This window comes from Pelophylax lessonae, assembly GCF_965119305.1.
Source record: "Pelophylax lessonae genome assembly, chromosome: 3".
Classification (NCBI taxonomy): Eukaryota; Metazoa; Chordata; class Amphibia; order Anura; family Ranidae; genus Pelophylax; species Pelophylax lessonae.
In genome coordinates, this window is record NC_138770.1 from 198,053,393 (window position 1) to 198,072,847 (window position 19,455).

The 19,455-nt window shown below is 44.2% G+C and overlaps 1 protein-coding gene across 3 annotated transcripts in view; it reads left to right on the plus strand.

Moving 5' to 3' along the window:
- The window catches only part of INPP5D (inositol polyphosphate-5-phosphatase D), a 222,847-nt gene that overhangs the window by 196,317 nt on the left and 7,075 nt on the right, over nt 1-19,455 (plus strand). For all 3 annotated transcript variants that reach the window (XM_082251273.1, XM_082251274.1, XM_082251275.1), the window contains 4 exons: nt 1,686-1,765; nt 4,479-4,566; nt 11,694-11,846; nt 18,291-18,378. In XM_082251273.1, coding sequence (XP_082107399.1) covers nt 1,686-1,765; nt 4,479-4,566; nt 11,694-11,846; nt 18,291-18,378 — 409 coding nt within the window. The remainder of the gene's footprint in view (nt 1-1,685; nt 1,766-4,478; nt 4,567-11,693; nt 11,847-18,290; nt 18,379-19,455) is intronic.

A 19,455-nucleotide genomic window follows, 5' to 3' on the forward strand; every position in this document is an offset into this window, starting at 1 on the left:
GCAGCCACAGGGTCCAGAACTCTCAACAGCAGAGTAGCACCAGACATACAGTCACTCCGTGCAGGAGCAGACAGTTTCTGGCAGTCACAGCTCCTAGTCCCTCTGTCCCAAAAAACAATAAGGTGTAGCCACCCTTCTCCTGCGCTTGGTATCCAGACCCCTTGACCACACACTTCACGGGACTGACAACTGGCTTCTCAGATGGCTAAGGTCTTGCTGCCCTTACGGACTGGGGTAGTCCACCGATACTAAAGGCAAAAAAGAACAAAAAAGGGCGCACCGACCTAGCGCATTATCCTCAATAAAAGGCTTTATTTAAATAACATAAAAAATGGCTACTCACAGACGTAGATAAAGGTATAGCATATCAAGCTGAATTGCTCAAAAGTCCGTGTTTAGTCCATATAAGCGTCCATGATGAGATGACTGACGCGTTTCGAGGACCAGCCTCTTCCTCAGAGTCACCAGAGTTCCTCTGAGGAAGAGGCTGGTACTCGAAACACGTCAGTCATCTCATCATGGACGCTTATATGGACTAAACACGGACTTTTGAGCAATTCAGCTTGATATGCTATACCTTTATCTACGTCTGTGAGTAGCCATTTTTTATGTTATTTAAATAAAGCCTTTTATTGAGGATAATGCGCTAGGTCGGTGCGCCCTTCCTAGTCCCTCTGTCCCCTGAGTTCTCCTTCACATGAATACTGCTCTTTCTTCCAGCCCCACCACCCTCCTTGCAAGTTTAAGCAGATCTCCTGATCCCTGTATACTGTGCTTATTCTCTCTCAGCACAACCTGCTGCTCGCCTGTCCCTCTGGGCTCTATATCTCTCTGTCAGGTCTAGTAGGGAGGACTATCCTACTGTATATAGCCACAGTGTCCAATCCCTTTCCAGGGGCAGGCCAATCAGCACCCTCAACTGCTCTCCCTTCTTCTTGTGCTCCATTTCAGACAGGGAGGAAGGACCAGCAGTGGAACTGTCTGAGTGAATTGTTCCGCTGGTTGGCTGTTCAGTACAGAAGTATTGCAATCCCAGGCCAGTTTATTGATGCACTCCCAGAGGATGGGTCCTTGATGCCCTGGGCCCACGGGAAGTTGGTTGAATGATGATGAGAGGCAGCAACAGGACAAACCAGAGTGCCTTCAGAGGACAGTGCTGGAATGAAGGTAAGTATTGCTGCAAAAGCTGCTTTTTTCCCATGCACTGATTGGCTAGTTTTTATCTTTTGGCTTAAACTGGAGTTTGGCTTTAGGTATTTCCATAACTGCACAGTATTTCTTTTTTCCCATCTTGTGAAGTTGAGGATATATTTGTAAATTCTAATACCCAACATGATTGTAAACAATAGCCAACATGATTTAAAGTATGTTCATATCTTTCAGTCCTTTAATATATATATAATATATGTACCCAAATATATATATATATATATATATATATATATATATATATATATATATATATAAAATATAGAGTGTAAAAGTATGAAAAATGTGATGTATAGTAAACTGATTTGCTCTGATAAAATCCATTCATTGAATACTGTAAATAAAAATAATATTAGGAATATAAGATTTATCAGTGGGTATCCAAAGCTGGTTCTTCTCCCAGAGAAAAATAGCCGATGCCTATATGTACCAGGCTCTCCTGTATATTATCTGAATCATTTATCTTATTCTAACAGATATGGTAAAGAGCTCAGAGGCAGAAGATCAGGATGGATGCAATGGCACTTTAATGGTGACGTTTAGAGAGCTTCCAAAGGTGATTTACCACTACTGAAAATTAATCTGTCACTTTCAAGTATCTGTCAGTGTACGTATTGTCATCTGCCCATGTCTGCTCCCTGTGAAATATAATTGGTACATGTTCCCTGGATGCAATATTTTGAAAGTATACCCGTCATGTGAAAAATATGTTGTCTGTCAGTTCGGGTCTCCTTTTGAAAATGCAATTTGCCTGACCTTGTGACTTTAATGTGTCTGAGTGAAAAAAGCTGAAGCAAGCATGTGGTCTTTAATGAGTTATCCACATAGGATGCAAAAGTGATCATAAGCAAATAAATTGCTACAAATGTATGAATTAAATATAAATCCACAGTAATTAATGTAATAAAAATAGAAATAGAATAAAGTCCGTGCTGATAGAGAAGTCCAACACCACTTGGCCTCAGTGCGGGTATAACGCTCCACCTTGCCGTTAGTCAATGTGCACCTCCACCTCACCACTCGTGGGATATATGCATATATACGCTTACCAGAAGGCTCAAGCATACACGCCCAATAATGAAAACCAGTCTGGACTCTCTCCGCAAACGGATCCTTGGAACACCGGGTCATACACAGTAGAAAATCTCCCAAATGGTTGCGGTGCATAAGGAAGGAGCAAAGATACACATAGGGCAATATTGCTTAAAACACCATGTACCTTTATTCACAACTCCCCCCTTCACCCATTACACTCACATAAAAAGGAATAGAACAAGCATGTATAGATCGGTGTGGCAGTACGGTCACTGTCGGCCGCTTACCGGACTCCCGCTTGCTTCACAGCGTCCCGGAAGCTCCGGATTCCGAGGTCGTACAGCGTCCTGTTGCCGAGGTGACCGCGCAAGTCACCGCCCTAACGCGTTTCGTCATCAGACTTCAACGGAGAGCGTCTCCGTTGGATAACTCATTAAGCGCCGCTTGTGCGTATTTATATGCACCTTTTTTTCCATTTATGTATTTATTTAGGTGGCTGCTCTTTTAGTCTTTTATACTAAGCGCTGGGTGATTGAGTGTTCAGGTTTTCTTGGTGCTCAGTCCTTTTTTCCAAGCATGTGGTCTTATGAAAGACATACTTCTCCTGGATCAGTGAAATACATTGAAGCCAAAGCATTAGCACTGCTGCCAGGTAACTAGCTATTTTAGGGGAGGCCCACATTACACAGCCTAAATATTTTTCACTTATGGCTAGTTCCCTTTTATTATCCCTAAATATCTCAAGTAAAACTAAAATATTATTATAGTATCATTTCAAGATTTCAAACAAAATCAGTTCCGAAGTTACCGCTATTCAAGGGCAAGATTGTTGCTTAGTGTATTTGTTTGCAGATTTAGAAATGTTCACTTCTCCAATGTCAAAGCCAGCCATACATGGATCGAAATTCAGTTCAGCAGGGAGCAGACAAATTTCAATCCATGTATGGGCAGACTTGTTGTATATAAGGGGATCTATCCATCCACTTGTGTACAACAAGTCTGTTGGAAAATGTTCTCTCTATTAGTCCTGCCAGCTATAAGTTGAACGGATAAAAAAACGACTCATGTATGGTCATCCTAACTCGACATATCATATAAAAAACTGACCTCAGTTTCTGTGCTGTAACCTGACCTTTAATCAAATGATGCCCTCTCCCCAGCCCCGTCGCATACTAAGAAGAGGACCCAAAAGAAAGTTTTTTTGGAAAAAAGGTGCAACGCCAAGTCCCGGTGGGGTGGGCTTTAAAACTGTATCAAATATACAATCTAATTAGTAGGGATGAGCTTGTCCATGTGGCCATATTAGGTCAATGATGGCACAAGAATTCCCACTTCTTGGAGCGTGGGGCCTGGAATGCCCCAGCCGCAGCTGATTGGGTTAGCACCAACAGCCTCCTTCTGGGTTTGGCTGAACATAGGATCCAACCAAACCCAAGCTCATCCTTACTAATAAAGTAAGCACCTCTTAGTTCTGACTGTGATTCAACCATTTTGAATGCCATGATTTGTCAGGTTTTATTAGTCTGTGACCTCATTGGTGATATTTTTTAAACTCTTTATTTATATCTTTTTCCAACTCTATCCAAAATTAAATAAACTGTTTCACCTTTAACTGCGGGGTAGTCTACAATGGAGATCAAGGACCTGCCTGTACTATCCGACAGGGGTACCAGGATCTCTAGACAATTGGAACATAATTACAGATGCTTTGATAGAGTGGAAAAAGAGGAGCCTGCTTGCTATTACATGTGAAAACACATTTTGCTTTCTTACTGAGCTTCTGAAGCCTCCCTATTTAAGCTCAAAATCTCCTTGGGTTCCACAATCATAAATTTGTAGATTGTTCTTGTTCTCTGCAGTAGCCTTTAGAAAATATCACATCAAAGTGCATACAGGCATAATAACCAGTCCATCCAAACATTTCCATAGGGGATCTGATCTGTGACATGGCCAACCAGAGGGGAAATGCCCACCTTGGTTGGTGATGCCTATAAGCATGTACTTTATTGTAAATTCAGCCCCCTTGCTGTGTAACTGTTTTGTATATGTTTTCTCCTTTTCTTATTACAGTAATTGGATTGTGACTGTGGGCTTCTTGTTTGGATATATTGTCTTTCCTTGTTTATCTTTTATCTTTTGTTCTCATTGTATCACCGTACATCTACGTACATATCTTCCTAGGTTGTTTCCTACTTTTTTGATCTCTATACATTACCACAGTTCTGTACTTGCAGCTTACACCGATCATCTCCGATCTCGAATATCTCTTGGATCAGCATCTACTAATATGTATCAAGTCATCAGACACTGATGAGTCATACGGTTGGTACCAGAAAAAATACATATGTCAGTGAGAAAGGGAATGTATTATGACATAAAGATATGATAAAGAGAGGCCTTTGAAAAATTCATAATTAATTTTTTTTCTTTCTTCTGTTTTAAATTGTTGCCAGTGTCAGTAAAATGAAAACTACATTGTTTTTTCAGTCTTGAATAGAGTAGAGAGGGATTAGAACACCTGTCAGGTTTTTACTGCGGTCTGTGCTCCCCACATATATATAATATATATACACTATAAAATTGTAAAAGACCTGGGACACCTTTGGGTGCCCCAAGGAGAGCAGTAATGTGGCACGCGTAGCAGTGCAGTGTGACCAAATTGTGAGTGTTATGCACGGAACGCAGAGGTCAGGAATATTTAGTGTTCAGAATGCAGAGGACAGGCGTGTGTAATGCATAATAGGAGTCATGAGTACAACACAAAAAGAGTGCACAAATCAGGGGTGTATAACGCACAGTGTAGGGGCAAGAGAGTACAAATTTCCCCCACATGCAATAATCTCCCCCACTTTACCCTTTCATCAATATCCCCACTCCTCTCTCTCCAAAAAGAAAAATCTAGCACTAATTTTTATGCTCACCCCCCCCCTCCCCAAAGAAAAAATATTTCTCCCCCTCCCAGAACAATTCTCCACCCCAAACCAAATCTTCTTCCCTCTTTCTCAGCGTAACTCCTCCTTCATCATCCTCAAAATCCCCAGTTCTCTTTATTTTCCCCTACCAGCACCTCCTTCCCCCCAATACCCTTATCAAAATAAATCCTCTTTCACCCACCAAATCCAGCCCCCATTCCAGTACAAATTCTCCCCCACCCAATTCCCCCCAGCACAAATCTTCCTTCCCCTTAATCCACCTTCCCAACACAACAAATCCCCCAAATGTCTTCTCCCAGCAAAAATCCTTTTGCCCCCTTTAAGCACAACCCCCCCCCCCCCCCAATCACTTTCTCCTTCCACGCCCTCCCCACTTAAATCCAACTTCTAGTACAAACCCTCTCCCTTAAAAATCCCCCTTCCAAGTACAAATCTTCTACCACCTGCCACCACAAATACAGGTGTTAATTCATTAAAGTGATATTAATGGCGTTTTGAAAAAAAATAACAAACGTGTCATACTTGCCTGCCCTGGGCAGTGGTTTTGCACAGAGCAGCCCTGATCCTCCTCTACTTAGGCACTCCTGGTCCCTCCCTCCTTATAAATGCCCCCATAGCAAGCAGTCGCTTGCCTTTGGGTAACTGAGCAGGTTCGCTCCTGACCTGTTGCTCTGCGTGTCCATTCACACACAGGGCTGTGGCTTGGCCCTGCCCCTCTCTCTCCTTTTCGGCTCTCTGGCTGCTCAGCCAATGAGGAAGGAGAGTCCCTGGAGAGCCAAGGCTTTTGTGCATGTAGCACTACTCCCATGGGAGCTGCTGGTTACAAGTTCCCCTGTGTTACCATTGGCAACAACATGACAGTTTGACGTTTTTCCCAAGTGTTTTAGCTCAGTCAGGAAACAGTCCAGTAGCTTGGTTTTTGGGTTTTTACTTGGAACTTGGATAGGAGAAGGGAATGTGTGGGATACTCCAACTTTATACACTATGCACAATAGACTTTGGACGACTTGTAAATGCTGAGTAATAATGAGTAACGCTAGTCACGGCTAGGCCGCTGCTTCACTTTGTCCTTAGCTGTGAAGTATATTTGATGAACTTTCTGAAGTAAACTGTATCCTGAGGTAAACTGGACTGTACTGCAGAACAACTTCAGGGCCCTTCCAGGCACCCCCTTTGTTCCTATTCTTCAGAGTCGACTCCACGGCATCCCCTTTACTGATAGACTCCTTGTGTGAGCAAGCTCCTTGATCATCTGACCTCTCTGGAGTTGTCTCCTCTCCTAGGCAGACCCTTAGGCGGATCTCCTGGTACTCACGATACTGTTTTTCCCAAGATGATTCCAGCAGCTCCACTTGGCAGCACTCTGGATCCTCTGCAGCTCAGCTCCACACCCAGTTCACTAGGCCGACTGCCTAAACCACCTTCCTCACACCTGCAGGAGGAGAGACAGCCATCCACCTCCTCCTGGGACTTTGCTCCCGCCAAAAGACGACCTGCCACATGCTCCCTCCGGATTTATAGCCAATCCCAGGATGCATTGCAGCAATGCCCATCTACTGAGACAGCCATAAACCCTGGCGTGCTACTGGTTAGGTTTCCTCCACTGTCCAACAAGCTCCCTTATTGGATACAGTGGGGAGACTCCCTTAGACCCAATAAATCACACCTGGAAACATGGGACAGGCTAAACTAACAGATCAGGCTCTCCTGATGAGCAGAAAAGAGCCACCAAATGCATTTTCCTAGCACCTACCTAGGAGGGTGCTACATGCACATTGCTGGATCGCGATGAGGCTTAGGCAAGTGTTAGGGGGGCTGGGGGGTAGGCTGCTGCACACAGTAGGTTTTTCACCTTCATGCATAGAATGTATGAAGCTAAAAAAACCTTGCTCCTTTACAACCACTTTAACTTACACTGTTTAAAGTGCAAATGGAATTTCTACTTGAAATGCAATTTCATGCAATAAAAAGTAATCTGTTTTACTACAGAAAATGGATCAGTTTAAACAGGTCCTTAAATACCCATGAAATGACAGTTTTCTTGTAGATGAGATGAGATGTCATGCCTGTGGCTCAGGAATATATCTGCTATCTGACCACAATTGGCGTAGGTGGGAAGGATACTGTTTGCTGATCACTGCTATTATCCTCCTAATAAACAGTCCCACATTATCTGCCTCTGCTGCAAAAAATCTGATTCTTTAAAAAAATGATTTTTTTAGGGACAATAATAGCTCAAATATATAAGATATGCCAAGCAGAAGACCTTTTTTGGGGGGATCAATAACAATGATCGGCTGAACTGAGAATGTCTGTGATTGTTTGAGGAGACAAAAGTGTCCAGACAAATCCAAAGAGAACATATAAACATCATACCATTTTCCATATAACACCCAGCTATGTAATGATACATTGCTATTCAATGAGGTTTCATGCCATTTATTACATTTTTTTGACAGTTTTAATGAATACAAATTTCACTATTAAATGTCAAATTCAGTGACACACAATGGCATATGGAGATTCTAATATCCAGTCTTCTGTCTGTTGGTGGCAACTGAGAACATATGCACATAAGGTTTGTCCTCTGCCAAGCCATATGCATTGGCATACAATCACAAAGTTAGACATGCCATGAATTCTGTCTCATTTATTTAAAAATAACCCAAGATGTTTGGATCATCTCAGTATATTAATAGCAGTTCTCGATTTTGATGTCAAAGTTATGTGTGGCACACCCACACAATCTGTGCAACAATCTTCCCTCATTTCTACAATGATTTACTCATTAACATCCAATATTCTGCAGGCACATAAACAGGTGCTGCAGGATTTCTGTGCTCTGCGCTTGTGGGACAACATTTACAGGATCTATTTCTTTGTAGTTTACACTTTTTTTTTGGCTTACACCAGAGGGTTCATTTAACCACTTCAATACAGGGCATTTTCACCCCCTTCCTGCCCAGGCCAATTGTCAGCTTTTAGCGCTGTTGCAATTTGAATGACAATTGCGCGGTCATGCAACACTGTACCTAAACCAAATTTATGTCATTTTTTCCCCCACAAATAGAGCTTTCTTTTGGTGGAAATTTTTTTTGTTTATGTTATAAAATTTTGTAAATAAATACATTTTTTTCCTGCACTGATGAGCACCGATGAGGCCGCACTGACAGGCACTGATGGGGTGGCACTGATGGGGTGGCACTGACGGGGTGGCACTGATGATGAGGCACTAATATGCAGCACTGATGGACACTGATAGGCGGCGCTGATATGCAGCACTGATGGACACTGATATGTGGCACTGATAGGTAGCACTAATATGCAGCATTGTGGCTACTGATAGGCAGCACTGATGGGTGCCTGATAGGTGGCATTGATGGGCACTGATAGGTGGCACTGGTGGGCACTAATAAGTGGCACAGATTGGCACTGAGAGGCAGCACTGATGGGGGCACTGATAGGCAGCACTGATGGGCACTGATAGGCGGCACTGATGGACACTGATATGCACTGATAGGTGGCACTGATGGGCACTGATAGGCGACACTGATAGATGGCAATGATGGGCACTGGTTGGAGGCACTGATAGATGGCAATGGTCGGCAGCACTGATGGGGAGGGCACTGGCAGGCTCCCTGAGCACTGATTGGCATCCCTGGTGGCCATGGGTGGGCATCCCTGTTAGCCATTGGTGGGCATCCCTGGTGGCTATGGGTGGCTCTAGTGGCACCCCCCAAGGGTCTGCACTGGTATTCAATGCTCTGATACCAGCACAGACCCCCCCCCTGTCAGGAGAGCTGCCGATCGGCTCTCCTCTACTCACGCCTGTCAGGCGCGAGCTGAGGAAAGCCAATCAACGGCACTTCCTATTTACTATGTGACCAGCTGTGATTGGACACAGCTGGTCACATGGTAAAGAGCCTACGTCATTAGGCTCTTTACCGAGATCGGAGATGCGGTGTGTCAGAGTGAGCCGGGGGTGCACAGAGCGGTCTATCCTGCTGGACGTCATATGACGGCCAGTCAGGATAGCTTAACCACATTCCCGCCGTCATTCTGCTATAGGGCAGGTGGGAAGTGGTTAAGGAACTCAGCCAGGTGATAGCCAGACCATTGTTCCTAATTTTTATGGCCAGTCTACTAATGGGAATGGTAACAGCTGATTGGAGAAAAGCCAACGTGGCACCAATATTTAAAAAAGGGAGATATATTCCTGGAAACTACAGGCTGGTTAGTCTAACATTAATAGTCTGCAAGCTATTGGAGGGGATGATAAGAGACTATATATAAGATTTTAGTAATAAAAATGGTGTCTGAGACAGTCTGCTGCAAAGGTAACAGAGAGGGGAGCACATAGGTTGTGACTGCGATGCTTTGCATGGTGGTGTGGCAAAAATGATCACTGCTGTCACGCTCAGTGGGCATTACCACCCACTGAACGCAACTTATTTAACTGAATGGGTCCACCGTGCAAACACAGTACAACCATGTGCAATGCATGCGATTTCGACGCGTGTGGGGTTTAAGGGGTTTAAACAGATGGTTAGGAGGTAATACAATGAATCCTCACTGTCTGTCAAATACTCTCTGAAGAGTGATCTAATGCAGAGATTCGCCCAGTGTGTATAGATGAATCTGTTAGGCTTCTTTCATTAAGTAAGGCTGACCAAAAAAAAGTCTGTAAGGCATCCAGTGCTGTATTTTGGCCTAGGCCAACAAGGCCCAGGCCTAGGGCGGCACTTTGCAGGGGGGGCAGCAAAAAAGCTGCACACTGCACAAAAAAAACAGCCTTCTCCTGGCTCCCGCACAAAAATTGTCCCTACCGGCTTACGCTACACTTTTAGTATAGTGCCAGTCTTATGGGGTGAATTGTACTGGAAGGCAGGGTCCACGAGGCAAATCAGTCTGGCACCCCCATAAAGCAGTCACACTGCTACCTTGCTGGTATCATAATACCGGCCGGTCAGGACATTCGGACTGACCGCAGGCCGCCGACCACACTTAATACAACTGGCCCGACGGCTGCCAATGCTAATAAGTGTGGCACTGCAGCCTAATGCTCCGCCTACCCTCCTCTGCCCTAGGAATGGCGGGCATCATGTAAATAATATAATTTCATTTCTTTAAACATCCTTGTCCTTGAGTGAGCATATCGAATTGCATCATATACAATTAAGACCTTTAATTGTATACGATTTCAATAATATTTTATGGACCTGCTCACCTCAAATGTGCTATCACAATATGTCACTGGATTAGTAAGATTACTCCTTTCTTATAAGATATTTGGACTTGTGTTTGCTGCCACTGATTATTTCACTTATTTATATAATCACTAGTAATCTTACTAATCCCGTGACATAAGGCTGCACTGATGGGCGCTAATAGGCTGCACTGATGGCCATTGATGAGGCGGCGATCAGTGGGTACTGATAAACTGCACTGATGGGCACTCAAATGGCTGCACTGATATGGCTGCACTGATGGGCACTGATAGACTGTGGTTGTGGTCTGTGGTTTACAGATAACAGGGCGGGTCATAAAAAGGAAGGGGTGTGACCTTTAAAGGAAGGGGTGGGTCATATTTAAATTAGGGGGTGCACAAGATTAGTCAGGCCTAGGGCAGCAGAAAACCTAAATACACCACTGAAGGCATCCTTATACTTATGTTTTTGGGCGACTGTAAAAACCACATATCTGAGACACATTTTTACCACCCCTCAACTGCTCCTACTCATGCTGCAAAGGTAACAGAGGGGTTAGTATATAAGCTGCGGCCGTAATGCTTTGCATCGCAGTGTGGCATACATTTTCCCCACTGTTGCATTCAGCAGGCAGCACCACCTGCTGAAAGTCACTTATTTGACTAAATACTGGTGCCCTGCAACAACTCTGTTTTGGATCGCTCTTCAAAGATCAATGCTAGTGTAAACTAGCCCTAAGTGTATGACCAGCTTTAGTCTTGCCTATACTTTTCTGTTACAGCAGCTGTGTAAGGAGTCTAAGCTAGGCCATACACGGAGTACATTTCTGCTTGGTGAATTGAATTTTGTTAGACCAGTGTTGATGCTGGAATCTGTCTTGCCGGGCCATTGTCTTCTCCCAGCAGGGGGAGATTGAGGAAAGCGGTCCCCGGCGGGAAAAGCAGAGGTGTAACTAGAACCTTCAGGGCCCCTGTGCAAGAAACCATGAAGGGTCCCCCAGACCCCTGGCCGGGCCCTTACCTTCAAGCCTGGGGCTCTTCCCACTGATCCTGGGGCCCTTTACTCTCATTGCGGGGCCCTTTATTACGGTCCTGCAGTGGGACCCTTTCACAAGTTCTGCAGTGGGCCTCCTTCCGACCATCTTGGGACCTCCCCACGGTGGTGGAATGCCAGGGCCGGTCACAAGTGTGTACAGTAGAGTGATTAAAACATGTAGAACATTATTTGGGCTTTAATTATTTAAGAATTGTCAGGCCTGATGCCATGCATATAATTATTTTACTATTGTTCTTGGCTTGTGGGAGTACAGGTGAAGGATGCATCGCTCTGGGCATGGAGGATCCTCAACAACAGCCATTCTCTTTCTCTACTCCACTAACCCACCATGGAGAGGAGACCGGCTGCTTCCAGGGTGAGATCTTCCTGAACGCTCCCTGTGGGAAACAGAGAGAAAAGTTATATGGTAAGTCACCTTCTTGTCACTACTAATGTAGCCGTATCATTATCATTTTCTATCAGAGGAAAGCCCACTAGGCATTACCCTGGAGGAAAACGTACCTTATAATTTATACTTTAGGAAACTGTTTAAATTAAATTAATAATAAAATGATGAAAAACATTTTTGTAAATTTCTGTTGATTTTGTCATTACTATCATCAGTTTTGGAACATACCACATTATAGCAAGAAAATATTATATGTGTAACTCTATGCTGTTATATGTAATACGTATATGTATGTGTATGTACGTACGTATATGTAATACTTGTAATAATAGTATTCCATATATGAATGTTTATTCTCACATCTTTATTTCATTTTTTTTCTGGTCAGCAAAAGTGACAATGACTGGAACAAACTATTACACTGCTGGGGGGGGGGGGGGCTTTAGCAGTTAGCGATATATTTATTTTGTTTAAGAAATTGCAGTTCTTTCATGACCAGAGATAATTGAAACCTAAATATCCAGTTCAAATCTATTAGTGCCAGAATGCGTCCGCTGATTTCAAAATCTGATTTTCAAAATCTGATGTGCATTTTACCACCCCCTCCCCTGCTTCTACTTATGCTGAAAAGGAAAAACGGAGGGGAGAGTCCCTTCATGACCAGAGGTAATTGAACCCTAGATACCCAGATCGTATCTATCAGTGTCAGAATGTGTTGGCTAATTTGAAAATAGTTTTCTCTAAATTATTTTTACATTGTTTTTAAGGCACAATATAAGGCTTTTATCTGGTTCACTGCTCAACTGCTCATGTTTTTTTATTTTTTTTTTAATTATAAACTAATATGTGAAAAAAAAATAAAAAAAAACATTATTTGTTTATTTAAAAACTATTTTTAAGCCACTATAGTGCAGTGTTCTAACACTGTATTTATTTCTCTGTGCACAGGACGTGTCTCCTCTTTATGTGCACAGCAAACTGTTTCTGACCATGTGATCCCAATTACAGCCAATTATGTGATCATGGAGGTTCGCTTGTAAACAAACCTCCTAGCTAGAGGTCTCTGTGTAAACTGTTACCAGTCTATGGTTTGCCAGAAACAGATCTTCACCTTTTTTAACCTTTTAAGCCCCAGAAGGTTTACCCCCCCTTCATGACCAGGCCATTTTTTGCAATTTGGCACTGCGTTACTTTAACTGACAATTGCGACGCTGTACCCAAATAAAATTGATGTCCTTTTTTTCCCACAAATAGAGCTTTTTTTGGTGGTATTCGATTACCTCCATGGTTTTTATTTTTTGCGATATAAACAAGAAAATGCCAACAATTTTGAAACCCGATATTTTTTACTTTATGCTATAAAACATACTCAATAAAAAAAGGTAAAACATCAAATTTCATCATCAGTTTAGGCCAATATTTATTCTGCTACGTTTTTGGTAATAAAAAAAAAAATCCCAATAAGCGTATATTGCTTGGTTTGTGCAAAAGTGTCTAAAAACTATGGGATAGATTTATGAATTTTTTTTTGTTATTGTTTTTACTAGTAATGGTGACAATCAGAAATTTTTACTGGGACTGCGACATTGCAGTGGACAAATCTGACACTAACTGACATTTTTTGGGGACCAGTGACACTAATACAGTGATCAATGCTAAAAAAAAATGCACTTTCACTGTATAATGACACTAGCCAGGAAGGAGTTAACATCAGGAGCGATCAAAGGGTTAAATGTGCTCCTAGAGAGTGCTTTCTAACTGTGAGGGAGGTGTTTTGACTGGGGAAGACAGAGATCCATTTTCCTGCTTAGCAGAAACACAAGATCTCCATCTTCCCCTCACACCGACCGGCAGTCTGCCATGTTTACATAAGCAGACCGCCGTTCTTCCTCTCCTGAAAATGATTAGTGGGTGCCGGAGAACATCGGGTTCGCCGGTCCCGCTGATTGGCTCCTGCTGTGTCCAATCACAGTGGGAGCAGGTTGCCGCAGGGCGTATGCGCCGCGCCCTCCAGACCCAGTTCCCGAAATCACATACAGGTACGTAATAAATACATAAATAAACACAGCGCTGAATACAGTGTAAATATAACTCTAGTGGTATGAATAAATATTGCTAATAAAACCAGTGATCAATAAATAAGTGATTTAAATATAAATAAATGTCCAATATAAAAGATGAATCAGTGTCCAAATAACCAAAAATTCAATAGAAGCAAGTGTCCATTGTGAAATTTCTTGTGCAAATGTTGAGTATTATAAAAAGTGCTCCCAGGTGAACATTAACGGATAATTGAAATCCACACGTGCCCTCTTCCCCACACGTGAGTCCACTTACCAGATTAAGTGGACCCCTTAAGACCTTATAGTCCAGGGGTCTGAAAAGCTTAAGCAAGTGGATAAGGTTTGGGTGCCTTCAAGATATCCTTCCCATATGGATATGTAAACAAACACATAGAAACATAGAAACACATGAGTGATCACTCATTCCCCCAACTAGCTCTGATGAAGGGGGAACACCCCGAAAAGCGTAAGCGGTTTTTTGGAGGTCTACATCCTTCCACGGCCTGCGGCAGCTGAGGATGCCCAGTGGAGACCCCTGGTGGTCCCTCATTGCTTATTGCCCATGTTTCATAATCGTTTTGTGAGTATAATGTGTATACATGTCTATTACAATAAATTGTTTTAAAGATAATGCGCTAGGCTGGTGCGCCCTCTGTCCATTTCTCTTTTCCAGTATCTTCTTTGGGTTACCACGACCCGTTGAGAGTGGCAGCACAGCCTGAATTTACTACAATTTGACCTGAATCGCATTTTCCGGATACCAGCCGCAAGGCCACCCCTTAAGCGCAGGAGTCATTTGCTCTTTGTACATTACTGGCACACTGTGGTCCGGGTCCCTCTGGCTCCGTCCTCCTCCAGACCTCAGGCCTGTCTGTCTGTGCCTCTCTCCTCTTCTGGGCTGGCTGTGTGCGTTGGTGGACTGGTGGTGGACTTCCTGCTGCCCTGTGGTGGAGTCCTGGTCCTGGTCCTGGACTCCTGGACTATATAATATTTTTGAATATTGTTTGTTTTATATCGCCATTCGCCACCAAGCTGGCAAAAGTGGCAATGGCTGGGTCGCCGACTCGCCGCCCGCCGGACTCTATGCCCTCCTCCTGGGCCTGGCGTGCTGTGCTGCTGTCCGCCTCGTCTCTCGTCTGAGTCTCTTCCTCTTCTCTCTCCAGTTACTGTACCGCGGACAGCGGTCATAGAGGAGAGGGGGAATACAATTACATCTACTGCCATCTACTGGCGGTAGATGTAATTGCGGTAACGCGGCCGAAAGTAGTGGCAGCGGCGTTACAGGGAGAGAACGGGTAATCAGATAGATTACTCGTTACCCTGAAAAGTAACTGCGTTAAGTAACGCCGTTTACTTAAACGCAGTTACTACCATCACTGGTGGTCTGTGTCAGTAGGGCAGTGGACAGTGTAAGTAGAGCAGAGATTGGTGTCAGTAGAGCAGTGGACGGTGTCATTAGAGCAGAGATTGGTGTCAGTAGGGCAGTGGACAGTGTCAGTAGAGCAGTGGTCGGTATCAGTAGAGCAGAGATTGGTGTCAGTAGGGAAGTGGACGGTGTCAGTGGAGCAGAGATTGGTGTCAGTAGGACAGTGGACGGTGTCAGTAGAGCAGAGATTGGTGTCAGTAGGGCAGTGGACGGTGTCAGTAGGGCAGTGGATGGTGTCAGTAGAGCACTGGACGGTGTCAGTAGAGCAGAGATTGGTGTCAGTAGGGCAGAGATTGGTGTCAGTAGGGCAGTGGACGGTGTCAGTAGAGCAGTGGACGATGTCAGTAGTGCAGAGATTGTTGTCAGTAGAGCAGTGGACACTGTCAGTAGAGCAGTGACTGGTGTCAGTAGAGCAGAGGGCGGTGTCAATAGGGCAGAGGGCGGTGTCACTAGAGCAGAGACTGGTGTCAGTATGGCAGTGGACGGTGTCAGTAAAGCAGAGATTGGTGTCAGTAGTGCAGTGGACGATGTCAGTAGAGCAGAGAATGGTGTCAGTAGGGCAGTGAACAGTGTCAGTAGAGCAGAGATTGGTGTCAGTAGGGCCGTGGACTGTGTCAGTAGGGCAGAGATTGGTGTCAGTATGGCATTGAATGGTCTCAGTAGAGCAGTGGACGGTGTCAGTAGAGCAGTGGACGGTGTCAGTAGAGCAGAGATTGGTGTCAGTAGAGCAGTGGACAGTGTCAGTAGAGCAGAGATTGGTGTCAGTAGAGCAGTGGACAGTTTCAGTAGAGCAGTGGATGATGTCAGTAGGGCAGTGTACAGTGTCAGTAGAGCAGAGATTGGTGTCAGTAGGGCAGTGGACGGTGTCAGTAGAGCAGAGATTGGTGTCAGTAGGGCAGTGGATGGTGTCAGTAGGGCAGAGATTGGTGTCAGTAGAGCAGTGGACGGTGTCAGTAGAGCAGAGATTGGTGTCAGCAGGGCAGTGGACGGTGTCAGTAGAGCAGAGATTGCTGTCAGTAGGACAGTGGACAGTGTCAGTAGGACAGTGGATGGTGTTAGTAGAGCAGAGATTGGTGTCAGTAGGGCAGAGGACGGTGTCAGTAGAGCAGAGATTGGTGTCAGTAGGCCAGTAGGACAGTGCACAGTGTCAGTAGAGTATAGATTGATGTCAGTAGGGAAGTGGGTGGTGTCAGTAGAATAGAGATTGGTGTCAGTAGGGCAGTGGTCAGTGTCAGTAGAGCAGAGATTGGTGTCAGTAGGGTAGTGGTCAGTGTCAGTGTCAGTAGAGCAGTGGACGGTGTCAGTAGAGCAGAAATTGGTGTCAGTAGAGCAGTGGACAGTGTCAGTAGAGCAGAGATTGGTGTCAGTAGAGCAGAGATTGGTGTCAGTAGGGTGGTGGTCGGTGTCAGTAGAGTAGAGATTGGTGTCAGTAGAGCAGAGGTTGGTGTCAGTAGAGCAGAGGTTGGTGTCAGTAGAGCAGTGGACGGTGTCAGTAGAGCAGAGGTTGGTGTCAGTAGAGCAGTGAACGGTGTCAGTAGAGCAGGGGTTGGTGTCAGTAGAGCAGAGATTGGTGTTAGTAGGGCAGTGGACGGTATTAGTAGGTTTTTTTGTTTTTCTGATTTTTTACAGTTTTATTTTTTTAATTATTGTTTTTAAATATTATTTTTTTAGGAGCCCTGTTGGGGGCTTTGTTGAGATATCAAGGGTCTAAACAGACCCCTGATGTCACACTTTTTTGAGACAGAGAAAGAGACTTAGGACAGAGATTCCTCAGTCACTTTCTCTGCAGCCTCAGCTGAACTGGACAGTGAACGAATGGGAAGTACTCTGTGCAGAGCGGCTTCCTGTTCATTCACAAGCTGAAGCATAGTAAACTTAGTTTACTATGCTTCAGTTAAGAATGAACACAGGAGCGATTGGTACAGATCACTCACTGTGTTCATTCAGAAAAGGAAGGGGCCTGGAATTTAAATATTTATCTTCCCCTGTTCTCCATCCTGAAACATCTGTAGCAGCTGGCGGGAGAGGAGAGGAGGGAAGCTGGCTGTACTGCAGGGGGAAACAGGAGCACCAGGAAGCAGGGGGAATGGGCACCACACGGGGTGATTAGGGTGTGCTCAGGCACACCTGGCACATCCTGTGCGCATGCCTATGCAAGGTAATGAGAATGCAATAGAAGCTTAAAGCATGTTGATGCAGCTTCTAAGAATGTCATCAGCATGTCAAATGCACCGGTTAATGAACTTTGAAAGGCCTTAGTAGCCTCTCAAACACATCTCAAAAGCAAGTGGAATTGACCAGAAAGCAGAGCAGCTGCACTTGCCCATCTACAGGCCCTTAAACTGATATTAAACCATAATTTTTTTAGGCACTTGCAGCAGCTGATTTAATCATTTACTGAATATACAGCTTCGTTATCCTTGCCTAAGATCCAGCTTAAGCTGGTGCCGTGACTGCTGCCCCAAGTCTCCTGTTTCAGCTTGGCTCCTTTCTCTTGCAGCATTCTATGGAGCCACCCTTGAATGCAGGGACAGGAGTTGTGTCTCCCTACAATGTGTACATCAATAGAAACACGCAACCCCATAGCCTATGATAGCAAGGCACTCCCCTGCTCCTCCCTCCTCCTCCTCCTGTTTTCAAGCTAATTGACTGGCTGGAGATTGCACTGTCCGCTGTTAACCTTTTTATGTGAAGGCCAGAAGTTCAGTGAAACAGCTCTAAGCGAGCATGAGCCTGCAGTATTTTAAGTTGTAAATTGTAGGTGGTAGGGTAAGAATTTTAATAAATAGTTTACTGGGGTAAGTTTATCTGATTGTGTTCAATGTGTTAAGCTACAAAATGCTGAGGATCTGTCTAGTACTACTTTAATCCGATTCCGTTCACTGCACATATCTGTATTTTCTAACACTGCATACATACTATCATCTCCTGATTGTAACACCATGAAAATGAGAATGTCATTTCTTCTCACAGACTTTGTTAAGATTGAAAAAGATGAAGCAGTGGTACAAAAACAGCACATAAAATCCCAGAGCAGCCAGCATTGGGAGCACTCATACAGGTAAGTGCTCATTTTCTGCAGGTCTTTTCTACAGCTCCAGCTCCCCCACCAAAAAATTTAAAGTCAGCAGCTACAAATACTGTAGCTGCTGACTTTTAATATTAGGACACTTACATGTCCAGGGTTTCCACGATGTTGGCACCCTAGCCAATTTTTCAATTGGCTCTTGGGTGCTGCAGCCGCCATTCCTTCTAATGGAAACCGGCAGGGAAACTATGCGGCTTCACAGCCTGTTCTCTACTGCACATGCGTGAAGCGCACTGCACTTTGTGAATGGCCCGGCTGCAGGAGAAGGAGGAAGGTCCCCTGGAAGAAGGGCCAGGTAACTGTCAAAAACAGGTACCCCCCGAAAAGGTGGCAAATGTGGCAGCAGAGGGGGGAGCAAACAAACAAGCGGAGCTTGGGTGGAGCTCCGCTTTAAGTCTCTGTCTTTAGGTTCAAACTCGAAGGCATAGTTCACCTTTACCAAAAATCTTCCTTTGCAGATGTGGGATGTCTGTAAATAGAACAAGTTGTGCAGCTTTCACCAAAATTGAATAATGCCCTTGTTGGAGGTGTACGCCATTTACTTACATGGTCAGCTGTATGCCCTTTTCACACTTGTGCGACTTGTCCTGCGACATGGGACTGCAAAGTCACATGACAAGTCGTTCTCCATGATTTCCAATGAATACCATTCATATCTGTGCAACTTCACATCGCAGCAACTTCAAAGTAGTGAAAAATGTGTATCATGTGCGCTAAACTGTTCAATAATATGTCCAATGTATACATATATTGACAAATCAACAAAAAAAGGTGATATATATGAAGACAAACCTTTCCACAAATTGGGTAAACAAATTAACAATCAATCAGATTTGAAAACAAAGTGACAAACAATCTATTGATCAAAAAAAGTGAGTCCATAAATGCAAAGTGAATGTCCAAAAACATGTTCAAACCGACATGCATGTGAAAAACTCCAAAAGTGCAAGATCCAAAATAGATGTGAGCAGTGAAGCCTCCACCGTGATCGGATATGCCCCTTACCAGATAGAGATAACACAAGGGCTTATGTGTTATCAGATCCAAAAT